Below are 27,740 nucleotides of genomic sequence, written 5' to 3'. Positions count from 1 at the left end.
GCCCAATAACCATAACCCTAGGCCCATTAGTGCTTATCAGATAATTTGTATTAATTTCTCTTATTAAAAGAGCACGAGAATAAAAAATACAGTAACGCAAAACGTACATCAACCAACAAAACCTTCAAGCTACAAATTCACAATGTCTTCAGCAACCGGCTAAAACCGGTTTTCAATTTGGTATATGATTGAAAAATTAAGCCTTGGATAGGTTGAAGCTGGGTGGAATAAGAGAACCGGATGGCTTTCTGCTTCTTGCGAGAAGGCCTTGAGTAACTGGAGACATCATTGCGTCTGTTGGACTTCTGTACCTGAGAAATTAAAGAAAATAACAAAATTTAGATCACTGTACTAATCGGTCTGGTTTTGAATTGGTCCAGACCGGTTCTTTCACTTGATCAAGATTACCTCTCTGGGTGCTTGAAAGCTACAGGGACTCTGAGACGATCCGGTGTCACGATTTTCTTCATAGAATCGTTAATGGAGGCTCGTGGAGGAGATTCTTGATTTTTGACTGTTTCAGCGAGCGGTCGAAGCGGCGATTCAGAGTTCGAAACGGTGACTTCATGGTGGTCGGGTTGAGTTTTGAGAGGTGTTTCGAGATTCGATTGTTGAGACTCCATTTTCGAAAGAGAGATAAGAGTGAGAGACAGTTGGGTTTAGGATAAAGAACTTGCGTTTAAGATGACTTATATATATAAGTAATAATTGGCTGATAATGTTACCGTTAATTGAAACTGAGACAACGGTCGGATTCTAGCACTATCTAAAAGTCTGTGTTCTGTAATAGTGTGGTTATTGACCGTTTGGAAACTTTTTATTTCTAAAGGAATGTGTAAATGTATTTTCAGTAAAAGAGAAAATACAAATCATCCGATGAACTTTTTAATTTTGGCTTATCTTTTTAGAATATTCGTATTCCTTTTAAGTAAAACAAATAATAAACACAATTGGTGTGATGAATGAATTTGATGTCAGTTAAGTGACAGAAGACTCCCCCAAGAAAAGCTGTTTCGTTGGAGCCTCTAGTTCAGATGGAAAGGATAAGTAGTTCCAAAGCTGCTCGTAAACAAACCGGAAGAGACCCAAGTGTTTGATGATTGGCAGAAAATATTAAACGCCAATGAAGCTTTGTCTATGTGCCTGCTTATCTTTTTTTTTTTTGTGTGTGTATTGAACAAATGAAACTTGAGTAGCTTCTGTTATTCTTCTACTTGGGAGCTCAAAGATCAGTTTATTCAGATTAACCAAACTTTCTTACTGAAAGTACTTTTGTCAAACAGTGGGACGCTTCTTGAAAACTCATATAAACGACTTTTGGTTCGGTTTTACAATAGACGATGGTATGAACATAAGCAATCTACTAGATGACCAAAAACAATGAGTGTACTCATCACCTTTCAAAGTGAATTGAGCTTTAAATATATTAAAGAACCAATAACAGTGTCAGGTGGTTTCAGAAAAGTACATTGTTTGATTCTCAGATTCGCATTTGAGATTAACTGGTGCAGCAAGCTGTGGATATATGCTTTGCCTTTCATTTGCTGTTGTTCAAGCATTTTTATTTTACTTTGTCCCTCCTCCAACTGAAGAAACTTAAAAGATTTTGCGTACATTATTAATTTCTCCTTTTTCCTAGTATATAAATCTCATTTCGAGACGTATGTTTTTTTCTTTCTCAAAGCAATGTCCTCACAAAAGCGTTCGCATTACAAGGCAGACTCCAAGATGGAACTTGATGTAAGACTATAAATAAACTAACTTCTGATTAAGTATGCTTATCTTGTTTTTGATATTATATTTTTGTGGTTAAAATTGTGAAGACCAATAGAAAAGCATGGATTTTACAACCGAGTGGTCTTAACTTCGTTTGGGGAGGTGACTCAAGATATTGGGTTATCCCTAACGAACCAGGGTACCTTCCAGTTCATACCGACTAAACCGATAAACCAACTTTGTGGGTTACTAACTAATACCAAAAGTCTTAATAACTGATTCATTTGATTGTTGGTTTTAGGGTGCCTGCTGAGCTGAAGATGGTGAGTTGGTTAGAAGTAACCGGTTCATTCGAGAGGACTGAACCCGGGAAAACATACAAAATCGGTTTCAAAATCTCGTTTAAACCGGATGCTACCGGTTGGGACAGAGCCCCACTCGTCATGTCTGCTAAAATCGGATGGAAAGGCAAGACGGTGTGGAAAAAAATCAAATCTGTTAACCAGAACAAACGCGGGTCCGAACCGGTCAATATACCTGACGAAACTGATGGCCGGTTCGAAATCTCGGTTAGTCCTACAGCGGATAACCAAGACACCAAGCTTCAGTTTGGTCTCTATGAGGTGTGGACAGGAAGATGGAAGACCGGTTTGTTGATCCATGAAGCCTTTGTTCAAGAAGTGTAAGAGGACATGATCATACAAATCCTATTGTAACTCAAATTCCACCGATTATCATATAACAATAATGTAACTCAAAGAGGTAAAGCCATAAAACAATAACATGATATACCTTTCTTGAACAAAACAGTTCAAAAGACAAAAAAGACTTAAAGTTCTGTATGATAATCTTGAGGCTTAAACCATAAGGAGAAATCGATTCCTTTCGTCTTCAAATTCTCAGTAGCTGGTGCGATTCTATCAAGAAGCTATAAAACCAGAAAACATGTTTTAAGACTTAAATCTCTCTAAAGCATATTACAGATTGAAAAAAAAAACATTTTAAGACCTTGGAATGAAGAAGGCCGTTGGACACCAAAACAGACCTATCGAACACGGTAAACTTCCCTCCGTCCATACGAGTCACAGCTCCTCCAGCTTCCTCAACTATCTGTGTTTCAAAAATTTCAGACATGGATAGATTCAACAAGCTTTAACAACATTAGTAGTAAGGTTTGGGAAGAAGAAGGATATATTACAAGAACACCAGCAGCCATGTCCCATGGCTTTAAACGGTACTCCCAGTAAGATTCGGCAATCCCGAGAGCGACGTGACACATGTCAACTGCCGCAGCACCGAGCCTTCGCACTCCTCGGCTCACATCGGTGAACTCTTTGAACAGCTCCATGTTAGTACTCCACGCATCATCATGTTCGTATCCAAACCCTGTGATAAGAAGTGCTCTCTCCACCTACACTCAAAACCAGCCAACAAGTAAGAAAACACCAACAACCTCCGAAACTAAACTGGTTTTCGGATTAGGGTTACTTACAGCATCGGTGTTACTGACATGGATTTTCTGCCCGTTACACAAAGCTCCACCGCCTAAAAAAAGTTAAGACAAATCTTAAATAAAGAAGGTAATGAAGATAAGAAACATAAAAGAAGAAGTTGTCACAATGTACCTGCAGTAGCAGTAAAAGTTCGAGTGTTCCAGCACATTGGACCACCAACAAACTCAACCTACATCCATCATGAAGACTTGTTTGTTTTGACTTAAAACCAAAGCATCAACAGAGAGTTAGTTTGTGCAAATGTATTGAGATTTACCACAGAAGCAGCAGCGGGATTGCCACGATAGAGAACACCAACAGAGACAGCAAAACTGGGATATCCATGAGCAAAATTGGTTGTTCCATCTATTTATTGCATATAAAAGGAAGAGAGATCCTTACTCAATTCTCACTTTAAATCAAAACGCATAACATGAAGAGAAAGCAATGAGAGAAAAAACCTAGAGGATCGATGCACCAGAGGTAATCAGAAGAAGAATCGCCGATAATACCTCCTTCCTCACCAAGGATAAGATGATCACTGAAATTCTTTTTAACTACCTCCAAAATAGCAGCCTCGCTTGCTTTATCAGTACTGTCAAAAAAAAAAAAACAGGAGATACTACTAAACACTTTCAATGCTTCAGATAAAACATAAGATAGAACCTCAAACAAGCACAGATTATACGCTTTATTGTAAACTAGTACTTACTCAGTTACCAAGTCACTAAGGCCTTTATAAGTGATATTCCTTGGCTTGTTTACAGCTTCCATTACCACCTGCCAAACAAAATAAGTAAAGTTTGTATTTTTTTTAACTCTCTTTATTAAAGGTTTAATTTTTCAAAATCAATCCTCCAATAAAACAATAAATTAGGATAATTTTAGTGTAAAAGAGATGAAATTTGAACCTCTGCGCCGGTTTTAGCGGCGGCTTCGACGACTTGGAGGAGATGCGCCGGCGATATAGGTCCGGTGGTTTTAGCGCCGATTCTAGGATAATGCTTCTGATCAGAAACTTCATTAGACACAACAGCTTTTGTCCGGAGAGTCGTCGTCGTGGTGGTTGACTTGAAGATGTTAGACGACGAAATCCTCGAACACAACCCATGTCCGAAATTTCTTGTTACTAGTGTCCGGAATGAAAATGGGTTGGTCAGAGGGAGAGATGATGATCTGGGCAAGGGAGTGATTCTCATCGACATGCTTCCCGAGAAAATTAGTGACCTTCCCATTTCTCTCTTTTGCTTCTCGTCACTCGAAAATCGAATTCTATTTTGTGGCTTTTTTAGCTTTATTTGTATTGTATCAACGTGGCCGACTGAGTGGATGGACATAGAGATAAGTGTCAACGGACAGACGCTTTAGCTAAGGAGGCAAGAAGTAGAAACTATATTTTTACCCACATAGATCAGTCGGAAAACCGACTCGTCTAACGACCACTTGATTTAATGAAGTTGGCCAGTCGATAAAAAAAAAAGTGTAAACAAAAAAGCTGATACAAAGAGCAAAAAATAATGTTTATCTGAAACAATTACAAAAGATTGAAAATTTGTAGTGTAAAATCTAAAATACGACATGAGGAATCAAAATACTAAAACATAAGGATACTGTGATGTTTCTCCTTCATCCTCTCACAACAATGGAGAACATTAAGTATTACAGTAAACAATAGACCTGTTGAGATCGTTTGATTCTAACGTCTTTACACAAAACAGAAGCAGCAATGTCCTCAAATTATAATTAATACAAATTCATCAGAAGCAACATCCAATTACACAACTGAATACTGTGATTCAGGGTTGCAGATTACATCAACCCAATTCAACCTTGATCCAAATCCTCTCTTCGTCTAATTCCAAAATTCTACCTTTTGGATATGGCAAAAGCTTCTCTCAGCACCATTACTTGATCAATTATCTAACGATCATGCAAGAACCAGAATTCAAAATCACAAACCCTAATTCGCAAATTACACGAAGCTTTCGAGGAGAGCAGCAACAATGCCAAGTCTCTTCAACGCTGCTGCTCAAAGTCTCGCTGATGGCGAGAAAGACAGAGAGAAAGGGAGAACTGAGCCTCCTCGCACTGTTTCCGCTTCAGGCTGGTTCCCCCGCTCGAGCAAAACGACCTCACCGCCTCGTATTCCTCAGGACAAGCCTCCCCCACTACGCACTCCGCCAACGCTTTGTTCAGATGTCTGCAACCGGACCTCCGCGCTGGTCCTTCCGGCATCCGGCGATGGCACTGCAACAATGCTTCCTGCAACCGATCGCAAGAAGATCTCATCTCATTTCTGCTTTTTCAATCTTCCGTCTCATTGCTCTCTCTCCCAACTCATTTTTATTTTCATGTCATTAGTTCGGTTTGGGCTTTTGTTTTGTGAGCCCATATTTCTTTATTATTAGAATCAAGCCCACTTATTAGCATCCATTTTGTGCTCAGTCAACGCAAAGTGGCGCTTATTGTATTAGGGGATTCATCAAATTTTAGTTTTAGTTTTTTTTTTTCAAATCTAATCTATTAAAACAGAAGTATATCTTGTATTTAGTCATAAGTTTTCTTCAATAATTACCATCTCATGCCACTGATCTTAAATATTATCTAATCTATTAAAATAGAAATACATCTTGTATTTAGTCCTAAGTTTTCTTCAATAATTACCATTTCATGTCACTGATCTTAAATATTATCTAATCTATTAAAATAGAAGTACATCTTGTATTTAGTCCTAAGTTTTCTTCAATAATTACCATTTCATGCCACTGATCTTAAATATTATATATTTTAAAACATCACTCTGAAAATACCATTGAAATAGAATCAAACTCTAATATAGAATTATTCTAATTTGAAGAAAAAAAATAAACTATTGGAGATGATTTTACACCTTTGATTTTGACCCAAATAAAAAAAAATTGATTTTGGTATATAAGTCTGGTTTTAGTAACATTTTGATTATTATTTTGGTTCAGACTAGAGGTGTCAAAATGAGTTATATCTCATGAGCTAGCTCAGCTCAGCTTAAATTTCCGTGAGTATGATCCCTATATTTTAGGCTCATTTAATAAATGAGCTTATTGATCGAGCCTAAATTAGATCACGAGTTATATGAACGATGTTTAATGAACATGAGCTTGTTCATTTTTATACTTACAACTATATATATATATATATATATTATTTTTGATAACTTCTATTTTTCTTATGTAAAAATGGATAATTTCTATATTTATCATATTCATCTTCTAAAATTAAAATGTTAAACCAAATCTTCTTAAGAAATAATTTATATATTAATCATATTTATCTTCTTAAACTAAAGAAGATATCTAAGATGAAGACTATCACAAAGAATAGGGATTTGGACCATTGGTTTACTTTAATTTAATTTATTTTAGGTGTTGGATTTTTTTTTGTCATGTGTTGGTTTTTATTTAGTATTTAATATTTATGTTTTTAATTTAATTATAGAAGTTATTTTGTCATTTTTTATTTTTTATTATTATTTTATATCAGATCACGAGTTAGCTCATTGATGATATGAGTTCGAGTTTATATATTGAAGCTCATATGATAAATGAGCTGAGCTGAGCTAACTCATGAAAGATCTGAGTTCACTATGAGCTGAGATAAGTTGAACGAACTAACTTATTTTGACACTTCTAGTTAAGTCCAGCAGTCGGCTGATTCATTTTGATTTAAAATAATAATTAAACCCAAACTAAAACTCTGCACTGAAACTGAAAGGGATCTAACTAACTGAATTTGACCAAACTAATTCAAAACTATACAAATTCGTAACCAAACTAAACAAAATTTAGCGAAACCAAAAAAATTGGTTAAATTCGACAGAATTTTAGAAAACTAACTAACCAAAATTTGATCTGTTGGAGCCGAATCCACAAGTTTACATTCTATAATCTAAAACCTACATCTCATTCATTATGCCACATTAAACCCATCCGTTTATGAGATAGGTAAGATGAGTGAGCCCTTAGTAACTCTACAAGCAAAGAGTTGAATCCAATCCATCTAACAAATTTGTAAATTAATGCGATGTAGTATTATCTTCTATAAGCTAAATAAGCACAATTGATCATGTTAACAAAATAATGGTTTGTTTTAATATTAGTAGAAAAGCAAAATAATTGTTCGGAAAATCTCTAAAATAATAGTAGAGAAATACCATAGGATACTCTTAAAAATATATTTTTATCACAAATATAACCTATAAAGATCAAAATATGTCATTAAAGAAATAAATATACATTTATATCTTTAAGATTAATTAATCTAGATCTTAAGGTTTAGAGTTAAAGGATGGAATTTTGGAATTGAGGTTTAAAATTTTATAAAATATAAAATAAATATTAAAATATGAAAATAAAATTTTATAAATAGTTTCAAAAAACATTTTTGAATTTCAAAACCAAAAATTTGAAGAGAATTTTTTTGAAAAAAAGAAAATTATAAAAAATTAATTTAAAAACATATAATTCGAAACTATAAAAAGAAATTTTCTGATTTTTTTTATTTAGATTTATATATCTAAGATATAAAGATCTTTTAACTATTAAATGAAATATTTTTGTCATTTTCTTTCTTAAGAATCATTTTTGTGATAAAAACTTGAAAAGATTTATCTAGGAGAGTTGTCCATAATAGTATATCACTTTGATTTCCATCACTATTTTTAATTATTATTTGAAGGCAATTACATGTGGTGGTTAGGCAGCTTAATCAACATATAAAGTGTGCAAAAGGTTATTTTTCCAAGGTTCTATAAGAAAAGTGGTTACCTTTAACCGATGTGACTACTTACTTACCATTGCTTTAGAGCAACAAAGTTTTACTAAGTGACTGATCACGTTATGATTTTATTTGTTTGATTAACTAATTAATTATATTCTATGTAATACACTCACGCGTTCCAAAGGAAAAAGTAATACACTCACATTTCTTGCCATTAATTCGTCGAAAAATTATTGTTTGTCGTGGATGACTTTGTTGAATATAGTAGTTTTCACTTCTCTTACTTCTGTAATTGTTAATTAATATTTAATAAGATACAACAAAAAAATTCTTCCGTTAGAAATCTTGGTATTAAAAGTCCAAAAAGTCCAAAATGTAGCTCAAACCAACATCATTTTCCATAAACTGCAAGTAGTGTCCGTCTACTATTGTTACAAATTACAATGTTCTTATAGTGTTCTTCTTTTTTTTCGATTAAAATAGTGTTCTTCTATTAAACAACTGCATATGTTTTTATTAAGACTTTTTGGTTAAAAGGGTTGAAATTATGAAGCCATACGTATTAAACTTTATGCAGTGAATTAATAACTAAAAAATAATACAATCAATAGAAAAGACTGCTGCATACTACAAAGATTCATTAAAAATGAGTTCAGTTTGCATAGATAATTTAGAAAAAGTTATAAAACATACTATAAAGGAAGCGGAAGGGCGTAGTACTTATTGTCTCTACAGACCACTATTCCTTACGAATGAACAAAAGATATAAAGGATGCATCTATAATTAAGGAAAAATAATATGCATGATCTTAATACAATCCATCAATCATGTGTTCTCCAGCTCCAAATGAAAGATCTTGGAAACAAAAGCTGGAGTTGGCGAGCTGTTCTCGTGCTGATCAACGCAGAGAACCTATACCAACCATCGGTTACGTATGTGACAACCTATATGATAGAAGGCTTGATCCGAAGTCAATGGTACATGATATTGTAGACTTGATTTCCGTTGGTCCAATATACAAAGATCAACCAAGTGCCAAAGAAGAAAGAATAAAGAAAATAGTAATAGTGTGCAAGATTGTTCTTAGGTGTTTCTGGAACCAAGTATAATGATCATTTCTATCTTATTAGATGTAGGGGACTATAAGACCCAAAACTCTATTTCAAAATAAGCTCCAGATTAATACGTCCAAGCAAGTTTGCTCTATTAGTTCTCATTGCATAGCAAACACAATGCTTAAATCAAAATATTGTAGCAAACTTTCCTATTGTTTGAATTATTGTAGTAACGTGTTGAATAATTAGATATGATAAGAGTGAGAAGCATCATACGTATATTGAATGAACAATACACACTTAATTGCCAGTGTTTTAAACATTGTTAAGTAGAATCAAAACAACTTTTTGTTTTTTACTTCTTAAAAAATAAAAAATTTGCCATTCGTATTTTTCTGAGTCCGGAATCATATAAATTATTAATAAGATGAGTCTTGTCACCAAACTAATACACCTTCTTCTTTATTATTACTAGATTTATTATATGAATATAAAATTATAGAGCTTGACATAAGTCTTGGCAAAGGAAACACATAGTCACATGTTAACGCGTTCCTACCAAACAAACATGAGCTCGTGGACATGATCATATATATAAACAGTACCTAAATCGTATATGACTATGTGCGTATATATATATACTTATATATATCATATAAAATTAGATACATATATCCGTATAATTTCCAGAATCAAGATGTAATACAATAAGCATGAATGATTGAAAACGTTCGTCAGAAAAAAAAAAGAATGAATTGCTGGATTTACAAGGAAGTAGAAATAGATAAGCAAATGTATTGTTACCTCCAATGATAACAGAGGGAAGTCGTAAAAGTCAACTGGAATCGTTTTCTCATGAAGCTTAAGTTCATTGTTGGTGATTTGAGTGAATGAGGCCGCAGGATGATCTGGTACCACTATCTCTATACACTTACACACACACACATACATGCATGCATCCATGAATATATATATGAGAAATATTTTTTTTTTAGTTAAAACAGAAACATCACTCATTTTGAAAAAGAGGAGAAACACACATTTTTTTTTTTTGCTAAAAGATTTAGAAAACACATTTTTGAACACTAAGATTATATTAACTTGAGAGATACATTGATATATGTGGAAGTAGATTAGCATATGTATGTATATATGTCGTATATAGCGATTACCAGATCATGCTGGCAGCTTCAGCCTCTCAAAACCAACATATAAATAGATCCATCTAGATATACAAATCTCACATCAACCCTAGCTAGATAATCGAAACTTAATTAGGGAAGATACAGAGAATATGAATTGCTATCCTGTGAAAATTTTAGTTATCAGAAGTTGGGTTTTGAGGAGGAGGAGAGAGCAAAACATTAAAAGGCAAAAAAAAGAGAGGACAAGTGTCTCTACTTGTAATCGTAATCGAGCATCTTCACACCCACACACACATTTATATACACATATATATTATTTAAATAGTAATACACATTAGACAGATGCTTGTTTTGGATAAATGGACCACATATGATTATTACCAACAAAAGAAAAGGACCACAAATGTGTATTTATTTTGTCTAAATGGGTTATTCTTTATTAACTACCATGTGGACAAGTGGCATAAATAATGAAACCTTTAACACCTTGACATTGCAAAATATGTCTGCATGAGTTGACTTATACAATAATTTAATGTCAAAACTTAATTTCAATCTATGACTAGATTTGTAATAGCGTTGTAAAATATGACTAGATTTGTAATAGTTGCACTTTTTCTAATCTAATTCATCAACATTTTAAACGGAAAGAACCCATTCAGACAAAATAAATACACATTTTGGATTTCGATCAAAGAATCATTTAGATATCGAAAATGTTAGTTGAATAATGTATCATATATGAAGTATACATTAAAATCATTAAATTTTATCTAATATATAATAATATTAGAAGATACAAACATAAGGATGGATCATGGATGAGGAAGAGAAGATAGGGTTTCGGAAATTAATGGCTGAGACAAATGAAAAGGATACGACCGAATCCGAAATCTCCGTTGCATGCGTATTCTGTCCTATTGCATCTCCTCTTTCTTTGTCTTTAGCCCTCACCATCCATCCACCATGTTCACACATACATAAACAACTTGCATCCTATATATATATATATATATATATATATATGTATAAATTATTCCTCGCACTAAAACTCATATTTAAACACTCATATTTAAACATTCAAAAATAGAATATATATATATATATATATATATATATATATATGCAACATCGTAGTGGTCATTGTGAGTGAAAAACTATAGTTTTTTTTTGATAAAAACTAGAGTTTTCTTTAACATAATAAACTAAAGTTAGTTCGATGTCAAAAAAAATCACAAACTATACTTAGTGGAGAATAGGCTTTGTGTTTGAGTGGTATTGGACCGGTATAGAACACAAACAAGTTTCAAATTCGATCCTCTTGTTATGAAAAATTAAGCAACATTGTTATATTCACCTAATGCAGATATTAGTCTATACTTTAAAATTTATTTGAATGTTCGAGAGAAAAAATCCATCCACGGGTTTACGATTTTTCTGGATTCAACTAGATTAAAAAAAGTTTTTTTAAAAAAATATAGTTAGCGGGAAATCATTTTCATCTAGATTATATAGATATGGCTTTCAAAGAAAAAGATTATCGAGATAAACATGCATGTTTTTTGCCTAAGATATTCATCCATGTGTCCAGATCGAAACTGTATTCGAGTTTTTTTCGATAAAATTTGTATTAGAGTTAATATATTATCTTTAAAATAAATTTATATATTAATTGACTACTGTAGTTAATCACATTTTCTAAGCAAAACATAACGGTCGATTTTGACTATCATGATTAATCACAAAACTGACCATGTTACGGCTACAACATATTTGTAGTAATAATTAATAACTAGATTTTGACCCGCGCTTTTGAAGCGCGGAATATTTTACGATGAAAAATTTCACTAATAATTTAACAAATATTTTGGTAATTTTTAAAGAGTGTGTATTTAAAATATTTTTTTTTCATTTAAATCAGTATTTTTAAATTCAACCCGATTGTGATTATACCGGTTAATCCGGAGATCTGACAATTAAATTTATGTTTTTAAAATATTCATATTAAAAATCACTAAAACCCGAGACTAACCGATTGAACTGATGGATGACCGATATGTAATCTAATTGGATTTAAATTGTAATAGTTTCATAATTTATAATCTTATAATCGAAATTTTAAAGTTCACTATTTTGTAATTTATGAAATTATGACGTTTCTACAAAATTTTAAAGAGAAAATGATAGATATAAAATAACTAAGATTAATTATTGTATTATTTGGAAACATTGATGGTAGTATAAAAATATATTGTTTGAAAACATTGATAGTAGTATATAGAAATAAGTATATTGTTTGGAAACACTGATAGTAGTATAAAGAAATAAGTATATTGTTTGGAAACATGGATAGTAGTATAAAGAAATGAACATTAGTGATTAAATGTATGTTTAACTATAAAGTATAAAAGTGTATTTAATTTAAAAACTTACAAAAAAATGTTAGGTCCAACAGAATGTTTCTGTTTTAATAAGATAGATGACAAGTGTATTTATTGGATTCGCTAAAAAGTAGTAATATATCGATGTTGGTGTGACAAGATTGGTTGGAAGATGGACTTGTCTTGAGCCAATGTGTTGTCATTTGTCATCTCCGGTGTTGTGTTTTGCATATGAAATGAACATTTCAAGTTGTACGTAAGATCATTTTTATTTCCCAATTTACAAGACGCATGCAATTTTCTTACAAACAAAACCTGAAAAGTAATAACTACATCAACAGTACAAAGTGATACTACATCAACAGTACCTTCGTAAATATACAAATAAACAAGTATAATGCTCCGAGTTTATGATAACTCCATTAATGGTATTTGCCTTGTTTTTGTTGTTTTTCTTTGACGTAAATAATTTAATAATTGGGTCCATAGAAACGTGATTATGTTTTAATGTCTCCCGTGATTGAAATCAGAAGAGATAATTAGATATATATTAAGTGTGAGGAAACCAAATCTTCACTCGTCTTTTTTGGTTGACAAGTAGTTTCTCAATAAGATTCGTTAAGCAAACCAAATCAATAAACTTTTTTCCGGCTGCTTTGTCTTTTAGTTTACAAAAAAAAAAAAAAAACCAAATCAATAAACGACGTGATTATTCGTGTCCTTCAATCGGCATCTACCACCTCGCAATTACACATTCTAGATTTATATTAAATTATTATATAAAATTTGGTATATAGAAACAAACGCAATCAATGGAATATTTTTAAAATTACAAATGAGACTATATTAAGATAAAAAGTCAAACTACGACCTTCAGGTTCTGTTATATAGGCTTGTATCTCTGTATCCTTGATTTTTAAAGGAGACAGAAATTTATCTTAAACATTTTTACCAAAAAAAAAAACTTTAAATCAAACGAATAGAGGTGTCCGAGGTTTTATCCCTAAATAAATTATTAATACTCCTTTCGTTTTAATATAAAGGTACTTTAAAGTTTTTACACACGAATAAAAAAAATTTGTCAAATATAAATTTCAAATTGACATAAAAGGTGTTTACATTTGAAAATAGAATCTATAAAATCGTTCTAGTAGAAAATTGTTAAATTTTCTGTTTTTACTCCTCTTTAGTATAAAATTTTGTTTGATTTTACTAATTAATGAATTGAAAGTAAGAGCAAAAATTAGAAAATTTGTTTAAAATATGCAGAATAAATGTAAACTTATAGTAGAACAAATTTAAAAGCTCAAACGACTCTTAGCTCATCTCCAATATATTCCTCTAATTTTTCTTCTATAACAGAAGTGGATTTTTCCAATGTATTTCTCTATTTTCTCCTATAAAAATAATATTCCTAAAAGTTTTTTTTAATTTTACAATTAATATCTTTAACTTATAAATCTTGAAGATTACCCTATTCATCATAAATTTTGGATTTTTTCATAACAGTAAAAATATTATTCAAATTAAACATTTATTACAGATTTTTTTAAAAATAATAATAAAACAAATAAGCATGACCTAACCAGCATTATTACTATATTTTAAAATAAATGATCAATTAATGCATTATGAAATGAGAATGAGCTTCTTTTATCTTTAATTTTTTTGAATCTACTTATAAACTTTTGGAACCAGTTATCTTCGTTACTAGTGATATTCTGGCGCTACGCGCCGGGTTCTTATGTTATACTTTTACATAAATTTATATATTATTATATGGTCTTAAAAATAAAATATGTGAAATATGAGAAAAAATGATATTTTTATCTTTTTTTATAGTGGTTAGTGACCATAGTGCATTATTTTGTTTGAATTTGTTTAGTTCAAAGTGGAATAGGATAAGTGGTTATTACTAATCGATTTAATAAAAATAGAATAAAAAGCCAATAGTCATAAACAAAGTTGATGTTTTATATAGAGAACATACTTTTATTATTAATTATTAAAATAACTATATATGAACTATAAAACTTTTACTAATATATTTAGTTCAAATAATAGAAAGATGTAATACGTTTCAAATTTTATAAATTTTATAAAAATAAGGGTGAGGTGTCAATTTTTGATAAAATAATTGGTGAGTATCTAATATATATTTTTAAACTTACCATATTGACTTTTAAAATATTGAATGCCAGTTGTATGTGTTACTTTAGTTTCAAGGTCTCTCAAAAATATGCATCTTAAAATAACAAAACATAAAATTATTTTCTATATTAGTTTTGTTATAATGGAAGATTTTGTGTGTGTTCATAACAAAATTCTTGTTTGTCCACCCTTATTTAGAAATATCAACGAATCTTAATATGACTCTAAATATGTTTTTAGCTAAAAACTATAAATGGTTCCTAAACTCCTCTATTTGATAGACAACTTCTATTTTAACCGGAATGGAACAATTTCATCGAATCTTCTTAGTAAAAAATCAATTTGTTAATTAGTAAATGAGATGTTAGCATCTATAACGATCATGATAAAGACAATTTCTAACTATATGTGACATTCGGGCTTGCTGACTTGTTGTATTTAGTAACTAGGTGATTACCCGCGCCTTGCGCGGGATGAAAGGAATAAAAGAAATTACAAATTTAATCTATAGATATTGAAAACACGGAAAATGACATATTATACATAGAATAGATTAGCATAAGTAACATTGATATCCAGATTAATGTAAGGAAAACTAATTTGGAATGAGATATTTACTGAATTTTTCAAATAACAAAAACGCTTACCGAAGTATCCGGATAAAGATAACCTTATTATGGTTGATAAACAGTAATTGTCTTATTATTGAAGTTAAATCGTTATATTTCATTAAAATTATAATGGTTTTGAAGTACATAAAAATTGTAAAAGAAAATAAATATATTGAAGTAAATAATATTAAGTACAATAGAAAAAAGAAGAAACTAATATGAATTTTCAAATTTAGTGGACTTATTAAGACTCAAAATTTTAAAATAGACACTTTATCGAACCTTAATATTCATTATAATTCAAAATACATATGAGCCTCTTCTAATTTATCTTTTATTTATAAAAAAGTGTTTTTACTAAAAAGTTTCGAGGAAACACGAGACCAGGGGCTACAGTTTGATTGTTGGATTCGATCTCTTTTCTCATCACCTGATATATCTAGATGTTGCCACAAAGTAATGTTGCAAATCCCTAATTGTTATTAGATTTCCAGACAATTATATAAAGTATTATATGTATAGGGCGAAAATTAAAGAAATCCACATTAAAAATGACGTTATCCTTAAATTTAATCGGAAATAATTATATGAATTTCCAAATTTAATGTATGTCACCATTTATAAAAAATTTCTAATAATTTTTTTTGTTGCAAAAATTAATAGACTGCAAGAAATTTAATAGAGAATTCCTTTTTGAATGTATTTTATAACGTTTCAAGATTGCTCATAAATTTTTATTTACGACATTTTGATTTTACAATATAAAACAGTTTATATTAACCCCCGCTTTGTTATCATTTCCCATAAAAAATATTAATAAAAATAAAAGTCATATACCAAAGTTTTATAATCATATTTTCGAGTCCCTAAAAATGGCATGTATTATTTATGAATCTAAAGAAATTAAATATTATAAAATATGAATCATAAACCCTATCAATTTTGACTATATATAAGACTATCCTATTAATTTCGTATAGGATTATAATTGTAGATTTCAAGATAATTATAGAAATTATTATACACATATGGCGAAAATTAAGGAAGTTCACATTAAAAATGGTTAGTTCTCTAAATTTAATCGGAAATAATTATATAAATTTTCAAATTTAATATCTTTCACCATTTATGATAATTTTGTAATCAAAAGTATTGTTGCAAAATTTAAGGGATTGCAAGAAAATTAATATGGATTTTTTTTTTGAATGGATTTTACAATTTTTCAAGATTGCTCATAATTTTTATATACGATATTTATTTTACAATATAGAACATTTTGTATTGTTCAGTCCCAAAAATAAATGTCATGTATCCCATAAAATATAAAAATATTTAAAATAAATGTTACCTACTAAAGTTTTGTAGAAGAACATAATTATGAATCTTTTATATTTTCTACTCCCTAAAAATATCATGTATCATTTATGAATCATAAAGAAATTTAATATTATAAACATATGAATTGTATATATAGTCAAAACTCTATCAGTTGTGACTATATATATCAGACTAACCTATTAATTTTGTATAGGATTATAATCGTAGATTTTTAGATAATTATAGAAAGTATTATATGCATATGGCAGAAATTAAGGAAGTCAATATTAAAAATGATATTCGCCTTAAAATTAATCAGAAAAAATTATAGAAATTTCCAAGTTTAATGTTTGTCACCATTTATGATAATTTTGTAATCAAAATGTATTTTTACAAAATTTTAGGGATTGCAATAAATTTAATATAGAATTATTTTTTGAATGTATTTTACAAATTTCAAGATTGCTCAAAATGTTTTATATACGATATTTTGATATTACAATATAAAATAATGTATATTGTCTATCCCAAAATAAATGTCACATATTCCATAAAATACAAAAAATATTCATCAAAATAAATTTCATGTACTAAAGTTTTATAATATAACATAATTATGAATCATTTATATTTTTCAGTCCTTAAAATGGCATGTATAATTAAGAATCATAAAGAAATTTAATATCAGAAAAATATGAATCGTTTATATATAGTCAGAACCCTATCAATTGTGACTATTGATATCATAGTATCCTACTAATTTTGTATAACATTATAAAAACCCTACCGGATTTGATATTATCGTTCATATCAACACACGTAACCAATTAACATGACCAAAACATTATGTTAAGATACATCACAAAATCGTGACCAATTAACATGACCATGCTCGAGTCAACTTTTTATGATGTACTATGAAAACAATAATATAGACTTGTGATTAAGTCAAATAATCAATGTTGCCTTTATGAATATTCCATTTATAGATTTCCGAAACAGTCATACAATTAATACGATTTTCTCCACAATTAATTGTAAAGACATAATGGTACATAGATGTATAAAATGAAGGATATACTATATGTTTTAGGCAATGACATGACTGTAATAAGTCTAGTTAAGAAAGGGTTTTTGAAAAAAGGTTGTGAGGTGGATTGTGGTGATGCCAAGTAAATAATGGCAAACTTGTTAATCACACATGATTAAAAGGTTTATTTATAAATGGTCTCCTCAAATAATAAGAAGGGGATGGTTTTGACAATAAATGGTTAGTGTGGTGCGAATGATTAATGGTGAGGGTGGTGTGTGGTTTACATCAATTTTAAATAACTTTCGCAACCAGGCAACGTTTTTAAATTTCTCTCAGATTGGAAGTAATGATTCTTTTTTGTTTAGTTTAGTTTTGAGAGGATATTAATCATGTTCACGGTTTTTTAAAATGTGAACACGGATAGCATACATCAGGGAAGTTATTTGTTTCCTTAGATAGTGTAACATGGGAAGATACCATAAAGTTTATGTGCGAATACCAATAGACCAAATGTTAGTCTTTTGGACTTGAATCGCCATCAGTTACTAAACATTATTAGAGTGGGATGACTGGAATTTCTAGATTGATTATATGACGGTTACGTCGATTGCGTTAAAAGAATGAGAATCTTAGAGGCTCCATTTTCCATCGTCAACATCAAATATAAAGAATTCCTATAAACCAATATTTTGACACCCGATCCGAACACTGAACCAGACGATTTACCGGGTCTATGGATCATTGGATCAACCGTGGGTGAACCACGATTTAGTAAATGATTTAGTTTTATTATAAATAATATATTAGCTATGAAAATAAATATATAAAAACTAAAGATAATATTTTAAATGTTTTCAAACATAAAGTAATAGTTTGGATATGTATCTATTTTATGTTTAAATTTTTTTGAAAATAATTAACTTTAATTTCCATTTTTGTATTTTTATTTGACATACAAAATATTAAGAAATAGTTTAAAAGTATTTTTTTTTAAAATATGTAGCATAAGAGTTATGAAATCTAAAGAAAATCAAGACATAAAATTCATAATAAATCAAACTTTCAATCCAAAATTAAAACATCATTGTAATAAATTGTCAATAACAAAAATAAACTAACACCTAATAACAATTAATACCAAAACACATTAAATAAAGTTTAGAAAATATTTTAATTACTAAAAGGAGAATGCCACATGGTATTTTTTTTTTGAAAATAATTAACTTTAATTTCTATTTTTGTATTTTTATTTGACATATAAAATATTAAGAAATAGTTTAAAAGTATTTTTTTAAAAAAAAATATGTAGCATAAGAGTTATGAAATCTAAAGAAAATCAAGACATAAAATTCATAATAAATTAAACTTTCAATCCAAAATTAAAACATCGTTGTAATAAATTGTCAATAACAAAAATAAACTAACACCTAATAACAATTAATACCAAGAAATAGTTTAAAAGTATTTTTTTTAAAAAAATATGTAGCATAAGAGTTATGAAATCTAAAGATAATCAAGACATAAAATTCATAATAAATTAAACTTTCAATCCAAAATTAAAACATCGTTGTAATAAATTGTCAGTAACAAAAATAAACTAACACTTAATAACAATTAATACCAAAACACATTAAATAAATGTTAGAAAATATTTTAATTACTAAAAGGAGAATGCTACATGGCATTTTTCCCCCTAAGGAGAAAAAAAACTCAACTTTATTATATAAGATTATCTGGTATTTGAAGTGACCAACAACCAAATCAACAAGCTCCTCCTCAATCCACTTCTTTTGGACAATATGCAACCAAATCAACAAGTTCCTCTCCATCCCCTTCGTTTGGAAAATATTCACACGATCTTTGTGTCTCCGGAAACAATTTACCAGATTATTAAGTTGTTTCAAGTTTTAAATATAAATTTTAAATATCATTTGTTAAATAAAACGTTAGAATACTAAATAAAATAATTATAATATTACTTTTTATTGTATTTATAACTGTAAAAATTAAGAATTATTATGTAAACAAAAATGTGTTTTATATCTAAAAAGTGTATTTCTTTATAAACATGTATTTCAGTTATAATTACAAAAAGTTAAAAGATTATTGTGTAAATAAAAAAATATGCCTCTATTATAAAAGATAGTTATTTCTTCACCTAAATATATAAGAGAAATAATAATCTCTATTTTAGGGAAAACAATATAGGTATAATGAAGTAGATTTTACTCTATTATAACATATAAAACCAAATATAAGGATGAATTGGAGATACTCTTAATATGAAACGGAGGGATAGTTCAAAGCTATCTAGATTTTAGTTCGGCTTCTATCAAGTTACATCTTGGAAAACTTTCACTTCGCTGTATTCAGAAACATTTGCAAAAATAGTTTTTTTTTTGTTTGTTTGTGTGCTCGTTTTCTGATTATTAGTTAATTATTTATAAATATTTATAAATAATTTATAAAACATATATAGAGATTAATAAGTTTTCTACCCATCCCCTAAGTATTAAGCTATAAAAAATAATCACCTAATTTTGATCTGATTATTTTTGATTAAATGATATTTTTATTTAAATGATAACTAATTCGAATATATTAAAAATATCTTAATTTTTATCCAATAATTTGTTGGACGTAACTTATCTTGGCTAGTTCATCAATCTTTGGTGAAACATGTACACATTACTAATTAGGGTCGGACAACCCTATGGACGGAAAGTTATAATCAAAGTTATTTTATATTAATTTATGAAGTATTTAAAATTACTATAAATTAAAAAAATACTATAAACAAACAAATAATGAAAGAATTATGAGATTGTAATAATAAATAATTTTGTTTAGAATTAAAATGACTGTAATCTTCAATATTCTTTGATAAATCACATTATATTTTCAGTATTTATTTTAGTTTCGAATGTTTAGTTTTATAATATATAATAATCATTATTTATTATTATATAAATGTGCACATTACAATATATAGATACATGTTGAAAGTATAATGAATGACCGACCTTGTCCATTTATTAGACTTCTCTTTGCAAAACTGAAAGTATAGCGAATGTATAAGAATCTATTTATATAAAATAGACTTCTTTCTCTCCTCCTTGCGCCACATCAGATGACACGCTGGAAACTCATGCTCTCTGCATCCGCCACGTCGGATTAATGAAACGTTGCGTACTGAGCTTTTTCTTTTGTTTGTCACTTCAGATGGGCCCAGATATTCTTGCATCGAACCCTAATCCCTCTTCACTTTTTCCCCTTCGCTTCCTCTGTAACTCTCCGGCGGCGATATAATCCTTGAACATGAACATGATCGTGATCCTTTTCTTCGTCTCTGTTTTCTCTGTTTATGAGTTCTGTTATTGTTTCTGTTGGTCTGATCTTGATACTTTGGTTTTGTAGTATAATTCGGGTTCCGTAAAACTGATCACAAATATTCTTAAAAGCGTCTACACAAGTCTACACAAATCACATTGGTGGTTAAGCCTCTTGGATCTGCTCTGAGGTATTTACTTCTCTTTTGCGCTGTTCGTTTTTGTTCAGATTATATTTGATTATCCAATAGTGTGTTTAGGGATCTGTTAGATTCTGATTTGATTTATCTGATATTCATATTGCAATATCTATTATATCTGTAGCTTGGGTATAGATGATCAGAAAACAATAACAATGAGGAAAAAAGAGCTCGCTGATTAGGAATACATTCCAGAACCATTTATTCCAGAAGTGATACTCTTAGAAGCTTCTTTACCAAAGCTTCCTCAAGCAAACCGCAGGAGTTACGAGGCCATGGGTCTAGGCACTCAACATGTATTTTTCCTGCAAAGTGATGTCAATGTAAGTCTCATATACTCAAAGAGTTTAGTAAATAAACTATCAGTGTGAGAGCTAAAGAGTTGAAACCTTTAAATTAGGGTTGTTTTTGATATCTATAATTTTGATTCCTAGCAAGACGTGTAAAATGATGTTGGAATGAATGGCTTACTTTACATAATATTTCGCTGCAGTTATAGGCAAGGGTGCTGAAGTGAAGTTCTAAGGAGTGATATCGTTCAGTCAATGATGTTAAACTTACTTCTTAAGAGTTGCTGAGCTGATACCTGCAAGCAAAGATGGAACCATTAGCAGAAATAGTGGTCACAAGTCAGATTTACTTAATTTTAGCCTAGAGATGTCATCATTTTCGTTTTGGACCAATGCTCTTTATTCTATTATCCCAGATATTGTTTGAACTCTCGGCCAAAGCTGTAACTTCCCAAGGAATGATAAAATAAAAAGACTTGGTTTAGGCAAGTATATGCTATTCAGAGAAATACATTTTTTTTCCTCCGAGCCATTTTTTCACCAATAATGTTCCAGTTTTGGTTGGGTCGTAAAAGCTTCGATGGGTCTCATGTTTGGTGGGTCAATACTCCCAACTATATTTTGTAGATCCTATTTTTGTCACAGCACTTTTTGTTCCGTGGTCGAAAGCTCAAAACAGTCGTGTTTTCTTATCTTTAAAGCTAAGATTATGTTCTTCAATGTCATCCGCGTCAGTCGATTGCCTCCGATGGGCCTTCTTCATCTCCTTCTATTATATTCTTCTCTATATTGTTTCTATTTTGTAAAATACATGTATTAGCCTACCACTTCTCTGATTCTATAAATCAGCTCTTGTTTTTTTGTTTCTCGCCTAGAAAATTGGGTTCATGTTCCTTTACAAAGATCTACAAATAATCATTCGCATTTTATATTAAAACCAGTACTTTTTAATAAACATTCAAATAGTATAATATTTTGAGTAATGCGGAATTGTTATTAACATTATAATGAAACTATTAAATTCCATATTTAATAATTATTTATATATATATATATATATATATATATATATATATATATATATATATATATATATATGTGTAGTGTCTTAAAATCCAAACCAAATACAATTCCGTATCATTGTTCTCGGTTAATAGCACTAATAATTAACCATAGTAAGAATAAAGTTATTTCATATATATTAAACTAATCTACAATTACAAGTTCGATAGTTTCTTTACGACTTTATTTAAATTCATTTAAGTCTTGAAATTAAAAAAAAAAACAAAATCGCTTGGTTTCTTTATTTTTATAACAAAAAATAAATATTTATATTACTAAAGAATAAACCTTTTATCATACATTATCTCTAACAATTTATATAATTTTAAAATCTATATCCTCTTCGTAGGGCGGGCCGGCCCTAGTGTCCTATATATGTGTGTTTGTGAGATCGTTCTTATAACCAACATTTGATCTATCAAAAAAAAACATTTGATTTATTTTATAGTTCAAGATGACAGTTGTAACCGGATTAACCGGAGAAAACCTTGCCGAGGTCGGAAATTAGCTTATGTTTCTTGTCGGTGAAGAAGATCGGCGAATCCTCTGGAAAACCAATCGACGACTCTTCCGTCATAAGCACCGAGTGACACGTGGAAGAACATGCTTGATGAAGGATTAGGTCACGTGTTTTGAGCTTATCTGAATTGGTTTTGGGATGAGTTTGTTTGTAATCGGACTTTATATAAATCCATCTGTAATCTTGTTTGCCCATTGGGTTTTAATGAAATGAAGTGGACAATTTTTTTTTCTTTTGCTTCAACGGTTCGTTTCGGAATTTGCGTATGACAGTTGTAACTTTTAATTACACTCAGTCAGTGTCACTTCCTAGATTTGACATACTTTATTGTGGGCCAGCAATATATTATTTACAATTTTGCCCTTAACGCATATATGGATAGATGACGTGTGGACGGATGACGTGTGGACGGGGATAAATACAAAGATTCTAAAATTTCATGCTGTAAATTTTAAGACTGAGATTAAAACTTTATTAGTTGGTGAGATAGACAAAGACGTAGAGTTCAATGCTTTTGTTCTAGGTGGGTGAAACAACGCATATGAACAAGAAAATCTATATAGATAGAAGCTAATTTGAGAGTATAATGTATGTCAAAATTGATTTTTTTTTTTTTGGTCAAAGGCTTGAATTTATAACTTCAGAAATCATACATTGTTTTGAGACATTAAAATAGAGAGAGCTTCTTTAGCAAGCCTATCAGCAGTAAGGTTCACAGACCTTGACATAACATTAAAGATAAGGTAGAGAAGAGAGGAATGAGGTGACTGATCTCATGGAGGAGTCCCGCTATCTCGTTCAGAACCATCCCTGATCGCAGGGCAGAAATTAGGACACTGGAGTCCGATGATACTTTGAGGCGTGAGAGACCCGCATTGGTGGCGACTTGGAGAGCTTCACGGATGGCCAGAGCTTCCGCTGCTAGAGCTGAGCCAACATAAGGTCGAGAAGCAGCGCCTTTTATCTCCAACTTTGCTTGTTTATCCTGTATCAACCAACCAAAACCTGCACATTTAGACTCAGCATTCCAAGCACCATCAACCATACACACTGGTAGAGAAGGGTCAGTAGAGCTTAAACAGCTCTTTTTTGGAATTGTTATGTCTTCAGATTTAATCTTGGCAGCTTCCCACTCTTTAGCATCTTTGACAGCTTTGGATAAAGTTTCCTCAGCTGTATAAATCTTGTCATCAAACATCCTTTTGTTCCTTGCTGTCCAAAGATTCCAGAGAATCCATGGGGACAGGGGGGAACAGGTGAGACCCGAAGGGGGGAGGTTGATGACGTTTGGGAGCTGTGTCAGCAAGAGTTGGAGCGAGATTGGAGGTAGACTAAAAGGAATATCACAGTGAATAGGGGCTAGCTCCCAAGTTGCCAAAGCAAAAGGGCAAAAAAAGAGGACATGGCTTATTGTTTCCAAATCCCCGCAAATTTTGCAAGCTGGCTCTACTGGCATCCCTCTATGGATTAAGAGCTCTGCAACAGGGAGTGCGCTGTTTAGAGCTCTCCACAGGAAGTGCTGAAGCTTAGCTGGGCAGTCTAGCTTCCAGACATGCTTCATCCACTCAAAGCCATGGGGATATTGGACTGGCATATGGATATTCATCATCTTATAACCAGATTTGGTAGAGTATACTCCATTTCTCTCACCGAGCCAAACCAATTTATCAGGGGGCTTTAAAGAGCTGGGAATTAACTGTCTTATGGTATCCTCATACTGAGGTAAGTGAAGCCGCACCATGGGTAGATTCCAATCATTTGTATTAGGAAGGAGAAGGTCTTTTACTCTCAGATTTTGATTTGCAAGAGTTGGAGGTCCAAAGGGTGATAATGGTTGGGAGGTAGAGAGCCAGGGGTCTGACCATACATTAATGCTCTCTCCATTGCCCACTAGATACCCGAGACCTGCTTCCAGAACTTGTTTGCCTGCCATAATCCCCACCCAGCCATGAGAAGAAGCTTTTTTCGGTTCACTCTCCATAAAGGAACAATCCCAGAAGTATTTGCCTTTAAGTACTTGGGAAAGCAGAGCATCTGGCTTATTTAGGATCTTCCATCCTAGCTTTGCAAGGAGAGCATCATTAAAAGAAGCGATGTCTTTGAAACCAAGACCTCCCACACATTTTGGTGTTGCCATCCTATCCCAAGAGACCCATGCCATTTTCCTCTTATCCGGGGAACTGTCCCACCAGAATCGGGTAAGGATAGATTGGATTCGCTTGCATAGGGAGATAGGGATTTTAAAGCTAGACATGGTGTAATTTGGGATAGCCGAGAGGACAGATTGCAGGAGGACATGCTTCCCCGCGCCTGATAGGAACTTTGTCGGCCAAGAGTGGGATCGTTGTCTGATCTTGTCCACTAGCCCTGTAAAGACATCAGTTTTCTTACGACCAAAGGTCTCGGGCAGACCGAGATATTTTCCCATTCCTCCTGTTGTGTCTATACCAATGGCAGCTTGCACTCTAGTCTTGATTATTTCCGGAGTCCTAGAGGAGAAAGTGACCGTTGATTTAGCCAGGTTTATACACTGTCCTGAGCAGGCTTCGTATCTCTTTAAAATCCTCACCAGTGAGGTACAGTTCTTTACGCTGGTATTGCTAAAGAAAACAGTGTCATCTGCAAACAATAAGTGGTTCACCCATGGGCTTTTACGTGCTACACGCAGTCCCTGAAAATGTCTCCTCTTCTGCTCCATCAGACACAGACCCGTAAGCACTTCAGTGCAGAGAATGAACAAATATGGGGAGAGGGGGTCGCCTTGGCGCAAGCCTCTGTTAGGGTCTACTCGTCCGTGGGGTGCTCCATTGATGAGGTAGGAGTAAGAGACAGTGGTGACACACTCCATAATCCAATTTATACAGATATGATCAAAGCCTAGTCGCTGCATCACCTTTTCAAGGAAAGCCCATTCTATTCGATCATACGCTTTACTCATGTCGGTTTTCACCACCATTGAGCATCGCGTTGTCGCCTCTGAGACTTTCAAGTAGTGAAGAGTCTCATGAGTTATTAGAATGTTGTCCTCTATTGCTCGGCCCGGGATAAAAGCTGATTGGTACTTTGAAACTATGGTGTCAAGAAAACGTTGGAGGCGGAGGGTAAGGATCTTCGCGATGACTTTGTATCTGACACTGCAGAGGGCTATTGGCCGGAACTCCGAAGGACTTTTTGGCCCTGAGATTTTGGGAATGAGACAGATATGAGTTTCATTGATGCTTGTATCCATCTTCCCTGACACAAAAAAATTCCGGACATCCCGGCAAATGTCTTCTCCAACTACCCCCCAAAAGGAGTGATAGAAGCCCGCAGAAAAACCGTCAGGACCCGGTGCCTTGTCCACATGGATGCTCCTTACTGCAGTGTGGATCTCAAGGTCATCCGGAATGGCAATAAGAGCTTGATTTATCTCAGGGGTTATCTTTGGGGTGATAGCTTCCTCTACAGCCTGTAGATCATGGGCTCCATTAGAGGTAAATAACTTAGAGTAGTACTCCGCAAAGACTCTTCCTATTGCTGCCTCTTCATGGAAGACTTGTCCCTCTTCATTCTGGATAGTAGTAAGGCGATTGAAAGATCTTCTGCATTTTGTGACTGCATGAAAATAAGCACTGTTCTGATCTCCTCCTTGAAGCCACATGATCCTGCTTCTTTGGCGCCAGAATAATTCCTCCTCCTTATAAGCTTTGACCAGAGCAATAGAGATTTCTTGGATTAAATCTGGAGAGGGGTTATCAGAGGACAGATTAGCTTCCAATCTTGTTTGGAGCTCCAGAATTGCTTTTGCACTGTTTTCCTTTTTTGTTTTCGACCATTTGATCAGTTCCAAACGACAGCGTTTTATCTTGCAGTCAACTTCCTCAGGGATATCTTTTTGCCACGCCTCCTCTATCACTTTCCTTGCTTCCGGATCGTCCTTTATCCCTCTGTTGTATCTAAACAAGCGCCTTCTTTTGGCCCTCGACGTGTCAAGAAAAGTAACAATTGGGCGGTGGTCAGAGCCTTCGAACCGGAGGTAGTCACAGCGACTCGAGGGGAACATGTCCGTCCATGCACAGTTTGCAAGGGAGCGATCAAGTCTTGAACGGACATAATGCTTGCTGCGCTGACCTCTCCATGAAAGTGAGTTTCCAGCGTGTTTAACATCCCACAGCCCATTTTGAGAGACAAAGCTACGAAATGGGATGAACGAGCCTTCACATCTTTCAGGACCACCAACTTTTTCACTATTTTCCAGTATGTCATTAAAATCTCCTGACAATAACCAGGCAGTCTCTCTATGTTCACCTAACTGGGAGATCTTGTTCCAAAAAGAGGATCGAAGTTCCTGTTGGGGCATTCCATAGATGAAAGTGATGTGGAAGACTTTAGATTTTACCTCAAGTTCTCGGTTAATAGCACTAATAATTAACCATAGTAAGAATAAAGTTATTTCATATATATTAAACTAATCTACAATTACAAGTTCGATAGTTTCTTTACGACTTTATTTAAATTCATTTAAGTCTTGAAATTAAAAAAAAAAACAAAATCGCTTGGTTTCTTTATTTTTATAACAAAAAATAAATATTTATATTACTAAAGAATAAACCTTTTATCATACATTATCTCTAACAATTTATATAATTTTAAAATCTATATCCTCTTCGTAGGGCGGGCCGGCCCTAGTGTCCTATATATG

At 32.0% G+C, this 27,740-nt stretch overlaps 4 protein-coding genes and 2 long non-coding RNA genes across 7 annotated transcripts; 2 read left to right on the top strand and 4 right to left on the bottom strand.

Moving 5' to 3' along the window:
* Positions 1–87: 87 nt before the first annotated feature.
* On the bottom strand, positions 88–670 carry LOC108861478 (uncharacterized). Its single transcript, XM_018635350.2, has 2 exons — positions 409–670; positions 88–311 (listed from the first exon to the last, which is right to left on the bottom strand). The coding sequence occupies exons 1-2, from the start codon at positions 621–623 to the stop codon at positions 197–199; spliced, it is 330 nt and encodes a 109-aa protein (XP_018490852.2). The 5' UTR covers positions 624–670; the 3' UTR covers positions 88–196.
* A 964-nt stretch (positions 671–1,634) lies between these two features.
* LOC108862872 (protein PHLOEM PROTEIN 2-LIKE A9) lies at positions 1,635–2,633 on the top strand. The gene is made up of 3 exons (XM_018637134.2): positions 1,635–1,740; positions 1,824–1,915; positions 2,018–2,633. Exons 1-3 carry the CDS (start codon positions 1,687–1,689, stop codon positions 2,400–2,402), a joined length of 531 nt encoding a protein of 176 aa, XP_018492636.2. The 5' UTR covers positions 1,635–1,686; the 3' UTR covers positions 2,403–2,633.
* Positions 2,425–4,568, bottom strand: LOC108862871 (phosphatase IMPL1, chloroplastic). Its single transcript, XM_018637132.2, has 9 exons — positions 4,121–4,568; positions 3,922–3,989; positions 3,671–3,804; positions 3,487–3,575; positions 3,342–3,399; positions 3,209–3,261; positions 2,915–3,127; positions 2,725–2,826; positions 2,425–2,644 (listed from the first exon to the last, which is right to left on the bottom strand). Exons 1-9 carry the CDS (start codon positions 4,544–4,546, stop codon positions 2,546–2,548), a joined length of 1,242 nt encoding a protein of 413 aa, XP_018492634.1. The 5' UTR covers positions 4,547–4,568; the 3' UTR covers positions 2,425–2,545.
* A 147-nt stretch (positions 4,569–4,715) lies between these two features.
* Positions 4,716–5,537, bottom strand: LOC108862873 (uncharacterized). The gene has a single exon (XM_056986081.1). It carries the CDS (start codon positions 5,496–5,498, stop codon positions 5,226–5,228), a length of 273 nt encoding a protein of 90 aa, XP_056842061.1. The 5' UTR covers positions 5,499–5,537; the 3' UTR covers positions 4,716–5,225.
* A 3,067-nt stretch (positions 5,538–8,604) lies between these two features.
* LOC130495068 (uncharacterized) lies at positions 8,605–10,535 on the bottom strand. Of its 2 annotated transcripts, none has more exons than XR_008934325.1 (2): positions 10,193–10,535; positions 8,605–9,950 (listed from the first exon to the last, which is right to left on the bottom strand). It is a non-coding gene; the product is annotated as an uncharacterized LOC130495068 (long non-coding RNA). The 2 variants fall into 2 exon arrangements; XR_008934324.1 differs by having other exon boundaries at positions 8,605–9,943.
* Positions 10,536–20,912: 10,377 nt separating this feature from the next.
* LOC130502305 (uncharacterized) lies at positions 20,913–21,958 on the top strand. Its single transcript, XR_008940219.1, has 3 exons — positions 20,913–21,178; positions 21,312–21,510; positions 21,681–21,958. It is a non-coding gene; the product is annotated as an uncharacterized LOC130502305 (long non-coding RNA).
* The last annotated feature ends 5,782 nt before the right edge of the window (positions 21,959–27,740 follow it).

The sequence above is a fragment of the Raphanus sativus genome, chromosome 1, assembly GCF_000801105.2.
Source record: "Raphanus sativus cultivar WK10039 chromosome 1, ASM80110v3, whole genome shotgun sequence".
In the NCBI taxonomy this organism is placed as follows: Eukaryota; Viridiplantae; Streptophyta; class Magnoliopsida; order Brassicales; family Brassicaceae; genus Raphanus; species Raphanus sativus.
Note: the sequence above shows the minus strand (reverse complement) of the source record. Positions and strands in the feature narration are given on the sequence as shown.

Excerpts from the sequence above, each read along its gene's own strand:
- LOC108862873 (XM_056986081.1), bottom strand. The coding sequence starts at position 5,498 with ATGAGATCTTCTTGCGATCGGTTGCAGGAAGCATTGTTGCAGTGCCAT.
- LOC108862872 (XM_018637134.2), top strand. The coding sequence starts at position 1,687 with ATGTCCTCACAAAAGCGTTCGCATTACAAGGCAGACTCCAAGATGGAA. Across the intron at positions 1,741-1,823 it reads ACTCCAAGATGGAACTTGAT|ACCAATAGAAAAGCATGGAT; the intron begins GTAAGACTATAA and ends AAAATTGTGAAG. Across the intron at positions 1,916-2,017 it reads GTTATCCCTAACGAACCAGG|GGTGCCTGCTGAGCTGAAGA; the intron begins GTACCTTCCAGT and ends TGTTGGTTTTAG.
- LOC108861478 (XM_018635350.2), bottom strand. The coding sequence starts at position 623 with ATGGAGTCTCAACAATCGAATCTCGAAACACCTCTCAAAACTCAACCC. Across the intron at positions 312-408 it reads GCTTTCAAGCACCCAGAGAG|GTACAGAAGTCCAACAGACG; the intron begins GTAATCTTGATC and ends TTAATTTCTCAG.
- LOC108862871 (XM_018637132.2), bottom strand. The coding sequence starts at position 4,546 with ATGTCCATCCACTCAGTCGGCCACGTTGATACAATACAAATAAAGCTA. Across the intron at positions 3,128-3,208 it reads ATGTCAGTAACACCGATGCT|GTGGAGAGAGCACTTCTTAT; the intron begins GTAAGTAACCCT and ends TTTTGAGTGTAG. Across the intron at positions 2,645-2,724 it reads ACGGCCTTCTTCATTCCAAG|CTTCTTGATAGAATCGCACC; the intron begins GTCTTAAAATGT and ends CTGGTTTTATAG.